Source organism: Lonchura striata, chromosome 2 (assembly GCF_046129695.1).
Source record: "Lonchura striata isolate bLonStr1 chromosome 2, bLonStr1.mat, whole genome shotgun sequence".
In the NCBI taxonomy this organism is placed as follows: Eukaryota; Metazoa; Chordata; class Aves; order Passeriformes; family Estrildidae; genus Lonchura; species Lonchura striata.
Window position 1 is genome coordinate 29,511,285 of NC_134604.1, and position 20,964 is coordinate 29,532,248.

General features: G+C 50.6%; 1 protein-coding gene across 1 annotated transcript; it reads right to left on the reverse strand.

Moving 5' to 3' along the window:
* Window positions 1-1,001: 1,001 nt before the first annotated feature.
* ACRBP (acrosin binding protein) lies at window positions 1,002-15,067 on the reverse strand. Its single transcript, XM_077790385.1, has 11 exons — window positions 14,982-15,067; window positions 14,520-14,536; window positions 11,029-11,241; window positions 8,348-8,442; window positions 8,123-8,225; window positions 7,649-8,015; window positions 2,403-2,535; window positions 2,043-2,222; window positions 1,770-1,937; window positions 1,608-1,694; window positions 1,002-1,130 (listed from the first exon to the last, which is right to left on the reverse strand). Exons 1-11 carry the CDS (start codon window positions 15,065-15,067, stop codon window positions 1,002-1,004), a joined length of 1,578 nt encoding a protein of 525 aa, XP_077646511.1.
* Window positions 15,068-20,964: the final 5,897 nt, after the last annotated feature.

A 20,964-nucleotide genomic window follows, 5' to 3' on the forward strand; every position in this document is an offset into this window, starting at 1 on the left:
GGTGCATTCTTTGCTGGGTTAAAAACTGGCTGTGAGGCCAGGCCCAGAAAGTGCTGGTGGACAGAGTCACACCCAGCTGGTCACCAGTGGGGCTCCCCAGGGCTCTGTACTGGGGCCAGTCCTGTGTAAAACCTTTTCCCATGATCTGGATGAGGGAATCGAGGTGAGTTCCCGGATGACATCAGGGTGGGAGTGTTGGTGTGCTGGAGGGCAGGAAGGCTCTGCAGAGGGATCTGGACAGGCTGCATTGATGGGCTCAGGCCACTTGTGTGAGGTTCAATAAAACCAAGTGCCAGGTCCTGCTCTTGAGTCACAACAACCCCAGGCAGCACCACAGGCTGGGGGCAGAGTGGCTGGGGAGCTGCACAGAGGAAAAGGACCTGGGGGTGCTGGTGACAGCAGCTGAACATGAGCCAGCTGTGCTCAGGTGGCCAAGAAGGCCAATGGCACCTGCCTGGATCAGCAATAGTGTGGCCAGCAGGACCAGGGCAGGGATTGTCCTCTTGTATTCTGTACTGGTGAGGTCACACCTCAAGTGCTGGGTCCAGTTCTGGCTCTTCACTGCAAGAAAAACACTGAGGTGCTGGAGTGTGTCCAGAGAAGGACAACAAAGCCTGTGAAGGTTCTGGAGTGGCAAAAGGAGCTGGGGTTATTTAGCCTGGAGAAAAGGAGGCTCAGAGGAGCCCTGATTCCTCTCTACAACTCCCTGAAAGGAGGCTGCAGTCAGGTGGGAGTTGGTTTCTTCTCCCAGGCAACCAGTGACAGGACAAGAGGAAATGGCTCCAACCTGTGCCGAGGGAGGTTCAGGTGGATATTAGGAAAAGATTTTCTTCACTGAAAGGGTGGTCAGGCATTGGAACAGGCTCCCCAGGGAAGTGGTGGAATCATCACCCCTGGAAGTGTTCAAAAAACAAGTGGTTGTGGTGCTTTGTGATATGGTTTAGAGGCCATGGTGGTATTTGGTCAAAGGCCTTGACTATCTTGAAGGTCTTTACAAAACTTTAATCATTTTTTGATTGCTTTCTGACAAGGCCGCGGAACCTCTCTTGCCACAGCTGCACCTCCTTGTCTCCCTCCCTCACACTCAGCACCTGGTAGGTCTTGTTCTGCTGGCATTCCACACGAAACACCTGCAAGGAGAGCCTGGGTTCGTAGGGGTGGTATCACCGCCCATCCTCCCCCAAGGAAAGAGACCTCCATGGTAGATGGCACCTGGAGGCTGGGATGATGGGGGCACCAGGGGGAAAAGGGGAGGAGCAGCTGAATTGACAGCTGAATTGTGTGTTTGCTAGGATACAGGCCAGTCCTCTGTCCTGCTCTGGTGATTTGGGGTTTTGTTGCTGCTTAGCGGATGGGGGAGATCCTGCCCTTCAGGGATATACAGGGATATCATCCCTCAATGGTCTGTGCAAATCCCACCCAGCAATGATGCCCCAGTTGTGCTGGGGCCACTGGTTGTCTCACCACCTCCCCCAAACACACCCAATTCTGTCCTCCTAGAAGGAAAAGCAGTGGGCCAGTGAGTCCAGCAGGGGCTTGGGGCTGGCTGTGGAGGGGCCAGCCATGGAAGAGCAGGCTGTGCAACAGGCAGCGTAGCTGCTTCTCACCCTCTCGTTGTAGAGGCTCTTCAGGAGGCACTGGTAGCTCTTGAACATGCAGTAGTGGGGATGCTGAACTCCGCTTGAGTCACAGATCTGGTGACAGGGGAATGAAGGTCAGAGAAAGAAGAGGAGAAGGAGGGATGGGAACATCCACTGATGGTCACCCACCTTTCCTGAGCCCTCCACGTCTGGGAAGGTGTCATACTCTGCCTTCAGCCAGAAGCTCACAGCAGGGTCCTTACAGCCATAGATGGCCATCCGGCTGCACCAGTACTCCATCCTCATCCCTTTCAAAAAGTCCACGTTATAGTCCACCGGGGTCTGTGAGGACCTGGACTGCAAAGGGGTGGGATAAAGTGAGCCGTGCTTCTTCCTCCCCTTCCCCAGCTCCCAGTCCAGGCTCCTCCTGAGAGAGCAGCAGGACGCAGAGCTCGCTCGTACCTTGCCCTCTGCATGCCTGTGCTGGGCTGAGATCTCGGGGTTGATGTAGGTGGAGAAGCTGCCCGAGTCGCAGGGAACGCGGTTCAGGGTCTTGATGTTCTGGCACTGCTCCCTCTTCAGCGAGCAGAAAGCGCAGTCGGGACACAGCTCCATGTGGTGCCGCCCAAGGCTGTCACACACCTGGGGTGGATCCAGCAGGGAGTCAGGGGGGAAAAGGAGACCAAGAACCTCCCCAGAGAGGAGGCTGAGGAGTTTGCATATTCCTGGCTTGGAGCCTGCCTCCCTGGTCACCCAGGTCAGCTTCTCTCAGGAGATGGCCTGCACACAGTGGGGGCCAGAGGTGGACACTGGTGTCCTTACCGAGTCTCCGAACCCAAGGACTCTTTTTTCCATCTCCTTCCAGGCCATGGTGAGCATTGATGAGAGGCAATTTCCCTCCAGCACTGCATAGCACAGGACCAGCACTGCCTCATCGTTCTGCAGGGCTAGAAGGCTGACAGAGAAAGGGAAGAAGGGAGTAATCTCATTCTTTGCCACAAACTGAAGAGATGCATCTTTAGACAGAAACTGAAAACAATCCCAAACCAAAGTAAAAAAATCCCTTCCCAAAGAAACCTTGGACTCTTGGCTAAACTGCACAGAGGAATGTGGCTCTCTGCAGGGTCTGCACATGCCTGTGTGACAGAGGCTACAGGAGGGTTGCTGTGCATTTGGGGGAATGTGAGAGTCTGGATGAGGAAAATACAGCCCAGGGCCCCTGCAGCAGCTGCTGCCTAATTTCATCCATCTGAGTGCACAGTGAGGAGATGTTTGTTAGATGTCTGCTGAGTGTTGAACGTCAGGCAGCCCCATTTGGGTCTGGTGGATGTCACATATTAAGTCTCCCTCCCAAGTATTTGACAGAAATGGGAAAAAAACTAGTTAACCATGAATTTTCTGTTCATCCAGGCTGACATGGGTAGGTAAAAGTAGAAAATGTAAGGAAAATGGGATCAGAGCAATGAGAATATCTGGCATCTCTTAGGAACAATGGAATTTGTAAACATGGTACACAACTGTTAGCAGACAGGGATGGTTGGTTTCAATCATCACCAATGATGCAGAAGAGGTAAACATGCTCATTAGATATTTGCCTCTTGTGTCTGGAAACAAAGCCAGTGATAAACTTTGATCGAACAGAGAGTGAAGAAGAGCAGCAACTGCTTGTGTTAAAATGCTCTTAAAATCCATGCACGGGCTAAGATGTATAGACAAGTTTTCCTGAGAATATCTGAAACTTCTAGGAGACAATCAGATTAGCATTAAAAAAAATTAAGAAGAGGTAGAGAACATGAAGGAAGGTCATGAAGATGAGATTTCCTAAGAACTGGAAAATTTTCACCTAGAGGTAGAAGCTAAAAAAGCATCACTCAGCTGAGCATAGACACCAGTGGGTTCCCACTCAGTCAGTCAGCCCAAGGAGGGCTTCAGCTGGAAAGCTCTCCTTGTCAGCAGGTGGAAGAGTAATGACTTTTGGTGACTGGAATTTGGGGTGAGATCCATTCAAACCAGAAGAAAACTACATCTTTCTGACACCAAGGGTGTTTAGCATGGGAAAAGCTGATGGGTGCTTCCTCCACAGCTTGGAGACTTCAAAAAGATATCCCAAACTTCTGTTAGGAGAGGAGTCTGTGGCTCAGCCACACAGCACTGTAGTTTTCTTTGGTGCTCACCAGACATGTTATAATGTCCTGTGCTGAGCAGGAAGGCCAGGGTGCAGGATCAGGGCAATTCCTATGTCAAAAGTGATTGGCTTCACAGAAAACTGAGTTGTGCCACACTGCCTAAGTTTACCAAGAAATTCTGCTGTGCTCTCTGTCACATCCTCTTCCTCCTCTATCTCTGCTCTCCATCTCTGCTGTGAGGTTTTCTGGCCTCACAGTTGCAAATTTATGAGCTGATTTACCATCTCTGGGTGAGTATAACAGCACTACTGCTGGTTCTCTCCACTTGTTGACACGCCGCTGAGCTGTTTGTGGATGCACAGAGGTTTCACCATGATTCAGGGAAAGAGATTGGTTATCTAAAGTGATTTTCTAATGCAAATCCCTCCCCAGCTTAGTACCTCTGCATGTTATTGTCCTAACCACTGCCCTGGAAAAAGCTTAACAGGTCCTGTGAGGCAAAGATCCAAAGGGAAAGTGGAAAAAAGCCAAACCAAGATTAAGAAGAATCTGTGGGCCGAGATCAGTAATTGATCTAAGGCAAAAGAGAAAACTTCAGGTAAGAGCTTATCATACTTCAGCATCTCAGGATGTGGAAGGACACACAGAGCCTGCTCCAGTGGTATCTCTGAAGAGTGCTGGTGAGCAGCATTTGCCTCTCCTGCCACGTAATGACAAGGATTTGGGCCATTAGCTTTCGGCTGCTGAGCCTTCCTGATACTGCCTGGCTGAGGTGCAGTGAGCACCTGAGGCGAGCAGAAAAGAAGATAAGGAGTGAACAGCAGCTTTCCAGCACCTGGTAAATTCTGATTTAGGGGGGTTGCTGCAGGAAACTAAAACCAGTTATGAAAAGGCCACTCTTAACAGCTTCAGAAAGAAATAAAAAGATCTTTGACTGCATGCCAGGGCTGGTTATGGGTGATGATAATTCAAAAGGAGTTTTTTTCCTGGGGATGGTATTTTTAATGAAGGGTCTGGCCTTAAAATGAAAGCCTCTGGGGCTGAAGTAGATAAGCACCACAAGGACTGTTTGGAGTGGTAAAGCAGGAGGAGGAGGAGGAGGAGGAGGAGGAGGAGGAGGAGGAGGAGGAGGAGGAGGAGGGGTCACCAGGAGTGTATCTCTCACTGTATATAAGTATCTCAAGGATGGATGCCAAGAGGATGATGCCAGACTCTTTCCAGTGGTTCCTGGCCACAGGATGAGGAGCAGTGGCCATAAACTAAACCACAAAAAGTTCCACCTCAACAGCAGGAAGAACTTCTTTACATTGAGGGTGGCAGAGCACTGGAACAGGCTGTCCAGGGAAGTCATGGAGTCTCCCTCTCCAGACAATCAAATTCCACCTGGACATGTTCCTGTGTCACCTGCTCCAGGTGACCCTTCCTTGGCAAGGGATTGAACAGAATGATCTCCAACCCTTGCATTTCTGGGATTCTGAGAGGGGTTGGAACAGTCTGGCTGGGGAAGCTGGGCTCACATGAACCACAGGTGAGCATTCACATCTGAATACCAACAGAATAAGATCTGGATCTGAGACAGCTGTGATGCTGAAAGGGGTGCAGGGGTTGAGCTGACAAATGACACAACACTGGGAAGCTCTGGGAAAAAGGGCAAATGCAATTCTTCCTGCAAACAGAAAAGCAGGGAAGGGAGGTTGATGTTCTTCCATGTACCCAAACGCTGAATGCCATCGCTGGGTAGTGCACCCAGAGCTGGAACATGGGAGTGTTTCAAAGGGACACTGAAAGTTGCTGCAGAAAATGAGATTTGCATGGGCTTTGTAAGGTAAGGGCTATGGAGCTCTGCTTAGCTTATTTCAAGACTGAATCATGGTTTAGAGGTAACTCTGAGGAGAGGAAGTTCTAGGAAATAAGACAGAAAGCACAATAAGGACTAAAAATAGCAAATAGACACAATAATTTTCATTTCCCCCTTCCACCCAGTGATTCACTGCTACCAGAAAGACCACAGGAAAGTGCTGCAGATTCTTCTTGTATCACTGCCCTTGCCCTGTCTCCCTCAAAAGATCACAGCTGGCTCATCAGGCACTATGAAAACTGGAATAGCTGCCAGAGCAGCTGCCACAAGCCACAGGGGACCCATAAGAAGGATGGATGTCCTGCTGGGCATAAGACCCTAGGGAAGACATGCAGCTCTGGGATCTGTGCCCATCACAGCCCTGCCCACCTTGTGCTAAACCAGCTGCTTAATGGCACCTGTGCACAACGACCAGTCCCACCCAGCACTGCTCCTCTTGCTGGAATGGAAGTGCCTCCAGGCATTTTGCCCCTTTTTTAGGTCATGCTTTGAATCCCTCTGAGAGGAGGTGGGATGTGGCAAGCTGCAAAGCCGACAGGCGCAGTCTATCTCGCCTTTTTATCCGTCAGTGGGGGTTTAAGCTTTGCTTAGCATGATTGATGGGGCTCGGCTGCCAGTTACAGACACACACTCGGCATTAGTGTCTTTGAGAAACTCTGCAGCAGAACAGCGAGTGTCATCTGCCATCACAGCAGTCCCCCAGTAATCCCAACAGAACTCAATCACAGCAAGGCTCAGTTTCAGAGGCAGGGAGAACGAAATCCTCAATGCAACATCATTTTGCCTGAGAGCACATACACCAGGAAAACTTTTTCCAGGATGTGAAAGCCTCCTACGATATTAGGAAGGAGGATGACATATGTTAGAGGCTTGCAAGAAGACAGTTATGGCTTTAACAACACGATGCAATTCATCTTTACATGCAGAAGTGGAATCTCTGCGCTGTGGCAGCGGTGTGCAGCGTGTTCAGAAAAACCACAGATGTGCAATGAGGCAGGAAATCTGTGCACTTACAGGAACATCACTGGCCAGCAAGAGTGCGAAACCAAAATTAATTCTTCATGAAAACCACATCTAGAGACCTTTTTTTTTTCCTCTTGGTAAGCAAAATAATACTTGCATGTCATTCAAAGTAAATGGTCCTTAGCCACAAGGTACCAAAGGATCAAAAAGTGAATTTGAGTGAAAGCATAACATAATTTTGCAGGTCTTTTCTCTGTCACCAGCCACAGGTACCTGAGGACAGAGGTAAACAGATCCAGGCAAATCAGCTGAGAAGAGCTGAACATGCTCCATGAGCTCCTAACGCATCCACAGGCCAGAGGAGCTGAGGTGGGGTGTGTGAAAGGGTTGCGGCAAGCTGGCCTGGTGCAGGGTCCCATGCTGAACTGATGTGATGCTGCCTCCAAAACCGAAATGGGGAACCAGAAGCACCCTAGGAAGAGCTGTGCACACATCCAGAGTGCAGAGAGGTGCATGTGCTCGAGGAGAAGTAGTGGCCCTGCACAGCTTTGTGCTCCTGGCTCTTTCCTAGCCCAGGGCTGCTGTAGCTGCCCTTGGGTGAGGACAGAGCACTCCTGGAGGGTTCCTCAGGGCAGGCTGCTTTAAGAAACATCTGCTTTGTCTTACACACTGAGAGGCAAGGAGCACAGTGACACACATCCCAAGGACCTGTGTTTGCAAGGACACTGTTTCTGCACATCACCCAGACTCCTGGGACACGTGTTTGGAGGAGGACGAGTGCCGAGCTGATTGCGTAGGGCAGATGGCCACAGTGTGGGGAAACACAGGCACGGCACAAAGCCCTGCCTGCAGCTCAGGCCCAGACTAAACTCACTTGCTCAGGATGCAAGGACAGTGCCATTTTCAGGCAGTGCTGGATCACCCTCTCCCTGCTCACTTTGTGGCTGGGGGCTCCCCAGGTACATTCCTGCTCTGGATGGAACAGCTTGCTCCAGAACACTTGCCCAGACTCACCAGCTGCTCCGAGCAGGGACAAGGATGCCCTGGGGCTGCTGTCTGGTGTGCAGGACAGCCCTGCAGGGGTGCTGCGTGGTACCCACAGAGAGCAGACTTCCCCTCACCTGCCTCGGGGAGGAGTTTCCTGCTCTGATGTGTGTCCCGGGCCTGAGTTGGTGAAGTTCCAAAAGGGGGCCTTGTTGTCCAAGGATGCATCCAAGGAGAGGGCCGAATGGATCAGCTGCCAGATGCTTTTCCTCAGGCTTTGGTCATCCAGGGATTCCATCCTGGAAGGTGAGGTGGCAGCCGAGAGATTTGGTGGGTGCATAGTCCTGTTCTTCTGCCAGGGTTGGGGCACCTTTGACGTGGCTGGGGGATGCTTCGTCGGCCACGGTTGCTGAGCTAGCGGTGCAGGAGAGAACTTGAGAAGGTCTGCCACACTGTCCTGCAGCAGGGCATCAGCAGGTGACAGAACAGCCTGCTTCTGAGCGGCTGAGGGTGGCTTTTGGAGGCCAGGCAGAAAGCTGCAGGGGTGCAGAGCAGCTACAGGAGAGCAGCAGGTGAGCAGGGGTGCCCAGCACAGCTCGGTGCAGCCATACCTTGTGTGACAGGGGAGCCTCTGCCCTCTGCCACGGAGTTCACGGTGCTGGATGGCTCCATTGGGAAAGGGCTTGTTAGAGACCCGCTCGGACATGGGACTCGCTGCGTGGAGGGGAGAGGGAGAAACACGACTCTCACCGTGTGAGCTTCCCTTCCTCCTCACCCTTCCATTTCCCAGGAGATGCTCCCCCCACCCTTCCCACAACCCACAGCCCACTCCTTACCTTGATGAAGAACTGCTGTTTGAGGCAGCGGTACTGGGCAAACTGGCAGAAGGTCTGGAACTGCACCACCTCTGGAAATTCAGAGCAGACTGGCCCTAGAGACAGAGATGTGGGATCGAGGCAGGCCTGGGTGCTCCAAGAGATGGGGACCCTCTGGGGTGGTAGTAGATGCAGGGAAAGTCCAAGCTGTGTGCCCAAGGTGGAGATTACAGCCATGGGCTGTTAGAGCTCCCAGTTCCAGGCACCACATCCCTTTTCCCTGCAGCCCCCTGAGAATTTCACTTTGTCCTTCTGCCCTTTTTCACACAGTTATCTTCCCTATGACAAAGACACAAACTTCCTGTTTCTAGGATCTGATTAGTCTAGGATTCTGTTATTAGTCATTTCTGGGTTTAAAAAAAGCAAGAAAAAGCAAGTAGAGATATAATAGGTTAAAAAGATGACCAGACCAGGCCTGGGAGCACCAGAGAATCAGAGAATGGTTAGGTTTGGATGGGTCCTTATTGATCATCAAGTTCCAAGTCTTCTGCCATGGACAAGGACCCTTTCCACAGGACCAGGTTGTCCAAAGACACATCCAGCCTGGTCTTGTTGGCTCAGGGATGGGGCTGCAACAGCTTCTCCAGGCAGATGGCTCCAGAGGAGACAAATTCTTCAGGGCAATGTAATTTGACATTGATTCCAGCCTTGCAGGGGATGGAGGAGGGTCCATAGGGCCAGGATGCTGCTGGCAAAACCTGTACACACATAAACTGTAGTCTTGACCAGCACTGCTAGCACGTTGACTCAAGAGCTGCAGCAATTACAGTGACTGCAGAAAAGCCAAGGGCATGCAGGAGAGCAGAAAACCCTGAAGAATTGGGTGATCTTGTGCTCCCTTTGCTCTAGGAGCTCCTGTGAGAACAGGGGAGTGCTGGCTGAGAGGGAGGTCATTAGCAGTGGAATTGCACTGCCCTCCTGATACTGCTCATTCACCTTCCTTTACCCTGAGCTCACTTCTTGTGCTGAGCAAACAGCTGAGCCATCAAAAGTAGAATTTCAGATATACACCAGGATCCCAGCCCAGAAAAACACCCAGCTTGTAGGGAAAACTCCAGAACGCCACCCCATCCCTTGTTTAAAGCTCAAGCTATGGTAGGGAGCACTTTTCTTTGTTTAAAGCACAAGGTGACTGCCTTCTTCAGCACCACACCTGAATGGGCACAGTTAATGTTCATGGATATCTGGGTGTAGACAGCACTGCCATAGCTCTGTGAGGACAGCAGAGGCTAAACATGAGAGAGCACACACTGCCACATCTGTTCCACCTCTCAGCCTGGCTGAAACGTGCCAAAATAGCCCCCAAACTGGGAAAAAAGGTAACACAAAGGAGAAAAAATTCTGCTGGATAGGTGTGTTAGGCTGAGGGATGGAAGAAAAGAAGGTAAAGAAGGCAACCTGCAAAACTGTCCCATCTTCTATATTTCCAGATGCTTCTGTTCTTGAGAACTGAGTCTCTGAAGGTAGCAGCAGTGGGAGTGTGGCTGGACATGACAAAGAGCAGTGCTGGGGAATTGGGCACCACGAGGAGAGGAACCAGGGACAGACCCTGGGTGTTCAAAGCACCCAGGCACAGTGGATTGCAGGTGCCCAAAAGTGAGTGAGGAGCACAGGACCCATCCCTGGGTCTGGTGGTGTGGGGTGGGACTCGTTCTCCCAACACAGCTGCAGAAACCAGCAAGAAATAGTTGCCCTCAAGCTGCAGTCCAAATAAGCACAGTTGGCTGATCATTCAGCTCATTGACGTTCATATCTAAATATAAAGACATATTTTTTTATGAGAAAATTGCTCCTATTTTTTTTTCCTCTGAAGAAAAATACAACAGAAGTAGTCCCAAGTTTTTCAGCTGCACAGATATAATTATACCACTTAAATTCTCTGATGCAGGGGTGCAGGGAAAATATGACTGCAGAGATCTGAAGGGTGCTGTTGCTATGGTGCTTTCTGAACTGGGATGTTTCTTGGCTCCTGAAATGTTAAACACTTAAAAAGGCAGCTTATCATCTCAAGTTTTCTTAAAGACCTATGAGAGCCCATGAGCCAAGGTGCTGCATTAACCCTCAGATGAAGTTGGAAGGAGCTGGTAAGAGATGAGGAGCAACAATGAGCTTGAGAAAACTGTGGGCACTTTTTCTTCCTGCCACCCCACCAACAGAGATGGGGAGAAAGGAAGGGCCACCAAAGTGGCTGTGGTTTTTTTGGCTTTACGTGACCTGTAAAGAGAGTCTGGGACAGCTGTGCTTGCTCAGCTGGATGAAGAGGAGGAGTCACAGTAGCTCACAAGGGCTTGAAGGAAAGACAAGAGGACAAACACTTTTTGGTGGTGCCAGACAATACATGGTGGAGGGGGGGAAACCATGTGAATTCCTGCTTTGGAGGTTAGGGCTGGCCTTTGGGAAAAGTTGGTTGTTTTTTTTTTTTCTCCAGGAAAGTGGTGCAGCACTGAAAGGGACACTCAGAGAGGCCACAAAAGCCGCTGTGCTCTAGTTCTGCAAGTGTCTGCTCCAAGCTACTCTTTGGGCCATAGAGCCCAAACCAACCCATCCCATTCCCACAGTCTCGTGGCATTTGGGGGCAGAGAAACAGCTGCTCAAACTAGATCCGCGTCTCGGCTGAGCCTGGGGGAGGGTGATGCCCTTACCTTCGGGGACTTCCCCGTGGTTCTCCGCCTGGTCCAGGCGCAGGATGCTGGGGCTGAGGCAGCCGTAGGCCTGGCGCAGCAGGCAGAACATGTTGGCCTGCCAGGGCGGGTGCAGCCTGGCGAAGAACTGCTCGTACTCCCCGTCCGACAGCGGGCTGCCCGGCACAGGCGGCACCGCCGCGGCTGCTGCGGCCCTCAGCAACGCCAGCACGCCTGCGGGACAAACGCGTGGGATGGGATGGGATGGGATGGGATGGGATGGGATGGGATGGGATGGGATGGGATGTCCATGACAGGGACGAGCGGGTGGAGATGAAGGAGCAGCTGGCAGGTTGGCCTGCTCCTGTGTGCTGGCACAGAGTGCAGGGATAAACACTTCAGATGCTGGCCAGGAGTCTCCCTCTATCATCCCTGCCTGCAGGGTGCTGGGGTAACCAGGAGCCCCAGGGAAAAGGGGGGAAAAAGAATGAAAAGGAAGGGAAAAAACCCAAAAAAACCTCTGAAACTCAGATTTTATTGTGAGCTTGGTTTGGACGGGGGGGAGCGGGGCGGAGAAGTGTTTTGATTTTGGTTTTGTTGTTTCCTTTTTGTGTGTGTGTGTGTGTTTGGGTTTTTGATTTTTTGGCATTATTGTTTGTTTGGTTGGTTTGTTTTTAATTTTTCCTCTCAAAAGCCCCAGCCTGCAGAGGCACCCACAATGGTGGTGGCTCCCCTGCCCCCTGCACCATGCTATGGGCACATCCCTGTCCAAGGGGACATCCCTCCATCTCCTCCCTCCCCTCTTTGTCTCCGGTTGGGGCTCCTCTCCTGCTGCCTCCGCCCTCAGTGCCCTGCAAGAGCCTCCAGCTGCCCCGGGGTGAGCAGAGCCGGGGTGACATGGCCTGTGGGCCAGGTGGGGTGGTCTTGTGAGCGACGGGGGTGGGGCGGCAGCAGCAGAAAGGCTCCAAGCCCAGGCTCTGAGGTGGCCCGGCAAGGACAGTCACTTACTCAGCAGCCAGAGGAGCCACTTGGTGCCTGCCACACGCTTCAGCATCATGGAGCTGCTGGGCGGCCCGGCGGGAGCCGCTCACACGCCGAGCAGGCGGATGCAGGCGCTCCGAGCGCTCGGGTTCCGCCCTTGGCAACCGTGGAACCATTCCCGGGCCGCGGCCCCGCAGCCAGGACCGGGCAGGGCGAGCGGCGGCGCCGGGAGCGCGGCACTCGCAGGGACGGGACGCGCCGGGCTCAGGGCGACGAGGAGGAGCGGGAGCCAGGCTGGGAGCTTCTCCCTCTGTTTGGGGACACCGTGGTGGCTGGGAACGGCACACAACAGCCTGGCCAGGCTAACCTGAAGCGGAGGGCACCCCAAAAGTGGCATCTATGGGGTACCTTAAACCCCAAAATGTTTTATGTGGGGGAAAGGAGGCAACATCTGTTCCATCTGCGGGGGTTGGAGAAGCACCCCACGCCTTCCCAGCAGTGTCCCAGCACCAGCTTGCTTCAGGGCGTGGTGGGAAGCTGGCTTCATGTCTGTCTGTGTGGCGGACACAGCACTTTCTGAACTCCCGGGGAGTCAAGGCAGCACCGGCTGGTCTTCCTCTGCACAGGGGCCCTGAGCGCCTCTCTGTGCACAGTAAAGCCTTCCCAGGAAAAAGCAGGAACACCGCTGCCGGCAAAAAGGGTTTGGGGACCGCCAGCGCAGGAGTGCGCAGAGCCCTAAGGACTGACTTTGATGGAGACCCACAGGCATGCCCTTTTCTTCATGCCGACACAGCCGAAGTGCAGGGCACGGACGCAGCAACCCTCGGCGCGCCCCGCGGATCGCAGCCCGCGGTGCCTCCCCCAGCCGGGCACCTCCGATGCCCCGGGGAGAGACAGCCAGCACGGGCGAGCAGCTGGCAGGAAAGCGCTTGGCACAGCAGCTCCGGGAATGCAGACGCAAGCAGGAGTCAGGCTGGCACCGCAGCCCCCGCTGACACAGCTGCCACCCCTGGCTCTGCGGAGCGGCACCGCCGGAGCAAGGAGGAGCTGCGGGCAAAGCGGGCGAAGTTTCTTTCCAGCGGCTCTGCGGGATTCTGCTGCAGGAGCCGCTTGTGCCGCAGGGCCTGGGAGCTTCCAGCGGCTCTGCTCTGTGGAACAGCGCAGGGCGCGCTGCGGATGCTCCGGCTGCGAGGCTGCACATCTCCTGCAGTGCCCTGTGGCCATTCGGGCTATCGAGGCTGCACATCTCCTGCAGTGCCCTGTGGCCATTCGGGCTATCGAGGCTGCACATCGCCTGCAGTGCCCTGTGGCCATTCGGGCTATCGAGGTTGGCACATCTCCTGCAGTGCCCTGTGGCCATTCGGGCTATCGAGGCTGCACATCTCCTGCAGTGCCCTGTGGCCATTCGGGCTATCGAGGCTGCACATCTCCTGCAGTGCCCTGTGGCCATTCGGGCTATCGAGGCTGGCACTCTCCTGCAGTGCCCTGTGGCCATTCGGGCTATCGAGGTGAAAGCTCAAATCGCTCTAGCCATGGTGCGGTGCGTACTATCAGCACGTAGCTCTGTGGGGCCTGGCAGGAGACGAGCTGTGGTTTGCTCCAAGATGTCTTGCTGGAAAGTAGCGTTTCTGAGAAGCCTGAAGCCTGATCATTTGAAAACAGAATTCTGAATTTTGAATGTTTTTGCAGCTCTTTAGATAAACAATGATCAGGAGAGTTTTTCCAGCTAGCTCTTGCTACCCATATTAAAACAGGCAACACTGCTGGAGCTTTCATACTTTTGGCAGCTCCTAGTCTTCCATTACTTATCTTGAGACAAATCGTTTGTTTGCTGATTTTAGACAATTGCAGGGCCTTCAGCTCCCTAGCTCTGTTAATCACCTCCACTTCTCTGCAAGGAAAGAGCCAAGGCTGAGCTGTCACCTTGATTGAGCAGATTCCCAGAGAAGTTCAGTGCTGACCTGACTGGTTGATGGAAATGTGGGACTAAGGAAAGCACACTGATGTGGCATGCCACAGAATCACAGAATCATAGAATGGTTTGGGTTGGAAAGGACCTTAAAGATCATCTCATTTCAACCCCCCTGCCACAGGCATGGACACCTCCTGCTAGACCAGGCTGCTCAGGGCCCCATCCTACCTGGCCCTGAACACTGACAGGGACGGGGCACCCAAAACTTCTCTGGGCAATGGCACACAGCGTTATTGATATCTGGTCGGTGCTGGTTACACTGCCAGTGTCTTCGTGTGCCAGCAAGAGATTTATTTTCCTGAGAACAGGAAAAAAGAATGAATGCAAAAGAAGGGGGACCTGCCAAAGGAGTGCCCCTTGGCTGGTGCTCTGGTAGCAATGCCTGTGGGGAGATGCTGTTTATTTGGGAAGGTGGTTATGGATGTGAGGACATGTTGGCTACCCAGCACTTCTCACGCACTGTGGCATGTCCTGGACTTGATTCAGGTTGTCAGAATCCTTCAGAAAACTCAAAGTCCACAAGTGGACTCTGCAGAAACCAGTGAGTCTTGGCATGCACCCAGCAGGGTTGGGAGGCTGTGAGAGCAGGAGGCAGTGCTGTGCTGTTTGATGAGGTGTGTGCCAGCTGGCTGTGGGGCACCTGCATTTCAAGTCTTTGCAAAACCAAAGTCATCTCTGGGGGAGGGAAGAGGAGGGGAGGAGCAGTAACTTGTACATGATGCATCAATGCTGCAGGCTGGAGGAAGTCTACTCCCTACTGCTGCATCAAGCAATTATAGTTGTCAGCGATGTGGAGCACGGGGGTGTTGCTAATTCCAGTATTTTCTGATTTCTGAGGGTTCACTCAGCACCTTTAAGGCTGCACCCTCGATGATGCATTACAAGCAGTGTAATTTTTGCAGCAAAGCAGATTTGCACCCTTGTTTTCAGGGCTGCCACACAACAGTTTCCTCCAGCCAGTGTTCCTGTGCCAGCTGGGACCTGGCAGGCTGAGGGACACAGCTGTAACCCCCAGGCCTACAGAGTGCCTGAGTTACAGCAGGGAGCTGTAACAGTGGGACAAGAACTTGCTGGAGTGATGTTTTCCATGTTGCTATCCACTTGCATGTCAACCCTGAGCTTTGTAAGAGCCCGTGTGGTTTGTGAGGGACCATTCTTCAGCAGATGAGCTCCTCTTCCTTGTTGTTGTCTCAAATACTTTGCCTATTTCTCAGCATTTTCCATGCTGCATGTTCCACCACAAACACCACCAGCAGCAGCAGTGACTGAAAACCTCTTGGAAACTCCAGGACCGTGGCTCACAGACCTTGTGTCAGCACAGTGAGTTAAACTGGGGGGTTTGGGGCAGGGAGAGGATGTCTGGTCAGGTGAAAGCCCCATAAAGATGGAGGCCACAAAGATTAGGTGTGAATTCCAGTGGCTTGTCAAGCAGCATCCCCAGAAAGCATGTGTCTTAAATAATTTGAAATGTGAGCAGAGATGATATAAGAATGCTTCCAAACCCAGCTGGATGTGTGTTGCTAGAAATTAAACAGCAGGCTGCTTAGGGAGGAGGCCATGAGGTTGTGTTGATTTTGGGGTGGTATCAGAAAGGGGTTGACAGAGCCCCTGAGACAGGCCAGGTTCACTGCATTCCTTGCAGTGCACCAAAGGAAGGTGTGACACCTCCATTCCCCAAAACACACGCCTAAGGGAGCAGGTGGAGAAGGGGGACACTCATCTGTTCACAGGAGGAGCTGGACAGCCCTGAGGAGCCTCTCAGCAGAGGGGACAGCCCTGCCAAGAGGCCCCAGAGCCATCACACAGCAGACAAGCAAAGAGCCCCTTCCTGCTCAGCACTAACTCTTCCAAACACTGCTCCAGGATCCCAGTGCTGGACACCTCCAGCCTGTGGGATGGGCTGTAGGTACCAGCCCATGCAGAGCAGGGCACAGATGCCCATCTGCACAGACAAAAGCACCCTGGAGTGCTCTGATTCAAACCGAAATTCTCTGAATTGCTGACTTTATTCACAGGTTAAATCATCTTCATTCTGCATTTGTACTTTATTTCAGTGGGTTTACTGTCATTGGCTGAGACCTATGTGAATATGCTGATAAATATAGACTTTACATTAAAATTGTCACTCTTTTTAACCTGGTAGATATGTTAATCTATTCACATTTGTACAAGCACCGCAGAGTTATAACGTGCATTAATTCCAATACTTAATTTGAATACTTTATTTTGTTAGGAAATAGTGAATGAAGCATTTTTTACTTGACATTTAGAAAATGGAATATTTAATTGATTGCAAAAGCAGCATTTAAAAATGGTTTCTTGAATTATTAATACAAATGAAAATGGAGTGGATACATAAAAGCCTGCTTGAACAAACTGCTGTAGCCTTTTTAGGCAGGTTTGTTTCATGCAAGAACAACCTGATCCAACCACAATTTTATCCCTAATGTGAGCAGGGGCTTGGACTACAAAGCTCCAGAGAGGCTTCCTCCCACCTCAGCCTTTCTGTGGTGAGTAAATGGGTTCTTCCAGTGACTGCATCATTCAGGCTTTCAGAATGAGGAAATGTCAAGGTCTCACACTTCTTTTCCTTGCTTGTTGTCAATGTGTAAAAAATAATTCCTTTCCTACTCCCAGTTGGGGTTTCAGTTTTGAATGAGTTGTTTCTTCAGTGGCAGCAACCCAGCCCACAGAAATGAAATTGCACACCTGCAAAAACAGACTGAAGTGGACACCTTGCTGAACATTTCTGTCACACCAAGATGTAGGAGCTTGGTGTTTGTCACAGCTTTGCCTGTCCTTAAGCCTTGGGAACAAATGTGGTTTTTTAAAACTAACACTCCTAGTTTCTTTTATGTATTCAGAAAAATAAACATAAATTAGCATAAATTAATCAAGATGTTTGACTATTTTTATAAATGAAATTCATTTTATTGGATAAAAACAGCTTTATTTCTTCTGATACTGTAACTAATAGGAAGCAGAGTTGGAGAAACTTCCTTTAGTTGTCTTTGGAAAGAAAGGTAGGACATTTCATTTCCTTCTATTAGTTTTTAACTCTTTCAGTGCTGCAGTCTCCCTTGCCTACAGCCAGATCTTTGGAGCAGATCAGGCCACTCAGGCTGTCAATGTCTTCACATTGGCAGGGACAGAGTAGGGCTGTGGTTGATTATAAAAAGCAGAACAGCTCAGAACCCTTCAAACCAGGCAGGTCTGGGAGGAGATGGGCTTATTTTCAGTCTGTACGAGCAAACTGTTCCTTGGGAATGTCTTCCCCTGCCAGCTTGGGACCTCTGGGCTGATTTGGGTGACGTTTGAATTGAATATACGTGATGGTGAGAGAGTGTCCACCACACAGCTCTGAGTGTGGTTAGGTGAGTAATACCTTAAGAGTGCTGAAAGAGAGGCTGAGTGTTGCTGAGCCGTGGGGTGAGTTTATTCACAAGCAGGAGAGGAAGGTGGCCCCACTGGTGGAAGGTGACAGTCGTGGCTGGGATGGCTTCCATGCACATCATGCCATGGACGTGGTGGTGGCAGAGCCTGAAGGATGGGAGCCTGAAGAGCACATCTGCTCCTTGGAAAGGGGAATACTTTGCTGAACACCCTCGTCAGCACATTTGTCCAGCTACTCAGGAAAGATGCCCACAGATGGGGCAATCAAACTGGGCAAGATAAATTGGTCATTTGTGTGCAGGACCAATTATTATTAATAAATGGGCTTAACAAGGCTGCAAAATTCTTCCCTCTTGTCACGCTCTATGGCTCCAGCCTCCTGAAACTCAGACTTGACTTCACTCATCAACTAGGATATTTCCAATCACTCTAAAAGGGCAATTTCTCCAGCACCATTTTAGAAAGTGTTTATGTTGCACTGACAGCTGTTCCAGGAAATCTGCAAGCTAGCCAGTTCTGTAACAGAGTTCATGATTACTTTAACTGAGTATATCCCTACTTTAAGCACTTCAATTCTAGGAGAAGAAAACTTCTCAGATCCCATTACCACTACAGTGATCGAGGTAACTATTAAAAAGGATCTTAAAAAAAAATTCAAGTAATTTTTGACAGATTTTTTGGCAACTTCCCATCAAACTGATTTTATTTTGTTGACCTGGATTTCTTGCTTGTTTTAGGGAGAAGCAATTTACTTCCCCACTGTTCCAGTATTTCACATCTGGGCTGTTGTGGCAGCCTTCTTGACATCATTAAGGACCAGAAGAGAGCTGGCTCTTTTCCAGCCTCATAGCTTTTCCTAAGCAGTCCAGAGTCTGACAGAGATCAACCCACAGATGCCTCTGGTTGACTTTCACAGGAAGACAAACAACATTTTTTGAGGACTGATGATCAAAAAAGTCTTTGCCCCAAGAGGTGCCATTTAAAACCCTTCTTTACTGTTTGCCTAGGAAGTACACCATCCCCATATGACACCAGCACCAACACAGAATAAATATTTACAGAACACTTCCCCTCCTCTCATTACAAACAATTCTGCTATCTGCAGTCAGTAATGGACAAGTGCCATGTTCAATTATATCAAAAACAAAAGGCATTCTAAAAAAAGCTGCTCATGTTTCCAGCCTTGTCACTTACAGGCTTTGTTCCCACTGGCTTCATTTTTGTACTTTGTATTTTCTAGCTTCTACTGGTTCTTTTCCTCCTCTGGTGATTAAATATTGCACAGCTATTGCCCTTATTCCCTCGCTTCCAAGGTTAGCTTTTAATGTGCTTTCATTTGCATTTATACTTGCAAGCCACTTAAAAGTGTCCAGGTTTTATCCAAATTTTGGTCTAAGTTGTCTCATTGTGCAAATCAGAGCATTCCCTCAGTGGCAGCAGAAGCCCCTGAAATGCTCCTTGCTGCTGGCTAGTGCTTCAAACACCTGGCCACAGCTCCTGGAGAGCTTCCTGCTAATGCTGGCCATGAAATCCCATGTCCTATCCATCAAAACCAAGCTGCTTGGAGCAGTTTCCATCCTTCATCACCCCTGCCCCCTGCCCAAATCCCATTTTCCAGTTCAGGTCACATCCACCATTTCTTCTGTCAGTTGAGCACCAGTGGCTGTCTGAGTAGCCCCCAGCTGAAGAGATGAGCTCTCCTGCCACAGCCTGCTCACCCACTGGATCATGGCAGAGTCTCCCTGTTACTAAAACCATACCAGAGACACAGCCAACGTCTTCCAGAATTTGCTTCACCTCTATTAAAGAAAGGAAGCCTCAGGAAGTGGTGTAATGCAGTCTGGGGATGGAGATTCAGACTGTGGCAGGGTACCACAAGCCATATAAGCCACAGCCTGGGGAAGAACTCATCTTTTTCTGTGCAGGATGAACAGAAAAACAGAATGAACATCCCTTCTTGAGGCAAAAGCAAAGACTGGCACAGTGCTACCTCACTTGAACAGAAAACACCAGCTTCTGAGCTGAGGGCTGTTGGGATCCCCATGCAATGACAAGGTGGGAGTAGCACTGATCTCCACCCACAGTCCTCTGAACGTGAGCAGAGCTTTGGCTTCATACCTAAAGCAGCAAAATCCTCCATGGATCCTCATACAAGTAATTTGGGTGAGGAAAACATCCCATGTTTTGGGGGAAAGGCTTAAACTTTGCTGGTGAGCAGACCACAAGGAGGAAGACAACTTGGCTTGTCAGTGTCCAGGCTGTGCCAATGGAATTGATAAAGAGGAACTTCAGTATGGGCCATCTCCTCACAGTTACCTGCAGACACTACAGACCTTCAGAGTGCAGATCTTCAGGACTTGTTTTGAAGCCTAATGTTATGTTAGTAAAAGCAGCCAGAGTTTCTGGCAATAAGGTGATTGTGATGTTGTGGGAAGCAAGCTATCAGCATGTCTGGAAAACCTGTCCACCTTCTTGGGGGCATGTGGTTTGTCCTGATGGCTTATCTTCTCAGCTGTGCTGCCCAACAGACAGTGAGGGTTGGCCTTCGCCACCTCCACTCCTCCTCATTTAAGAGAAGGCAACTGATGAAGTAAATGATCAAACAATAGTGGGAATAAACGTTCACCTTCTCGTGAGGGCATGACTGCATGAGGGATAGATAATTTTCACAGCCACCAGAAAGCTCAGTAGCTTTCTGCAAGTACATTAGGTGCATTTTCAAGTCTGACTTATGCAGAATGTCACTTTTTAGTGACAGGATTGCTACATGAAAAAGCTGTACTACATTCATCATTGACAATAAATGCAGAGCTAAGAGAGAACGAGAAACTACAGAAACCAATTGCTGCAGTTTATTTCGGAGGTGACATCAAGGCAAGCAGAGCATTGGTTTCAATGAGTTTTATTTAATTCTGTATTATACAAGTGGGATCTGAATCCCCCAACTTCCCACCATCAACGTCATGGAAAAGCACCGCTACACAAGAGGAAGGCAGAATTTTGAGGCCGGAAGACAGACTGAACAAGCCGCTTCTCCCCACGTGGTCAGAAATTCTTCCTCCTTCACACAGTGTGCTTCCCAAACCAGCAGGTTTACCCCAGGAATAAGAGAGACAAAGCTAGCTCTAAACATCCCTCTGACTCCTCCTCTCCCCAAAAAAAGAGGCTGCCCAATACCAGCAGTGGAATGGTTAAAGACAGGGAGCACATCAGGTTTTCAGTCTCTCAACCAGCCCACTAGATTAAGAAGCAGGTTGGTTACTCCCTCTCTCCTGAAAAAGATCCAGGAAAATGAATGACCTAAAATGCTGAAGACTTACCTCCTTTCCTTCCCCCATCCCATAGCCTTGTTCTCTAAGCAGAGAACAGGCAATGAACTCTGAGGAGGCTGAAGGAAAGCCAAGGAAAATCAGGGGCTACCTGAATCCCTGTGAATCTGGTGGCTACCCTGGTGCCCTCATTCATTCCCTTTGAGGTTCAGAGACCTGTTTGGAATAGCACACAGAGAGGGCCTCCCTTAAGGACTCAGAAACAACCGGGGATACAGAACACACAGGAACCACCGTGAGGGTACACACCATTCCAGGGATGGCCCAAACCACAAACAGGGC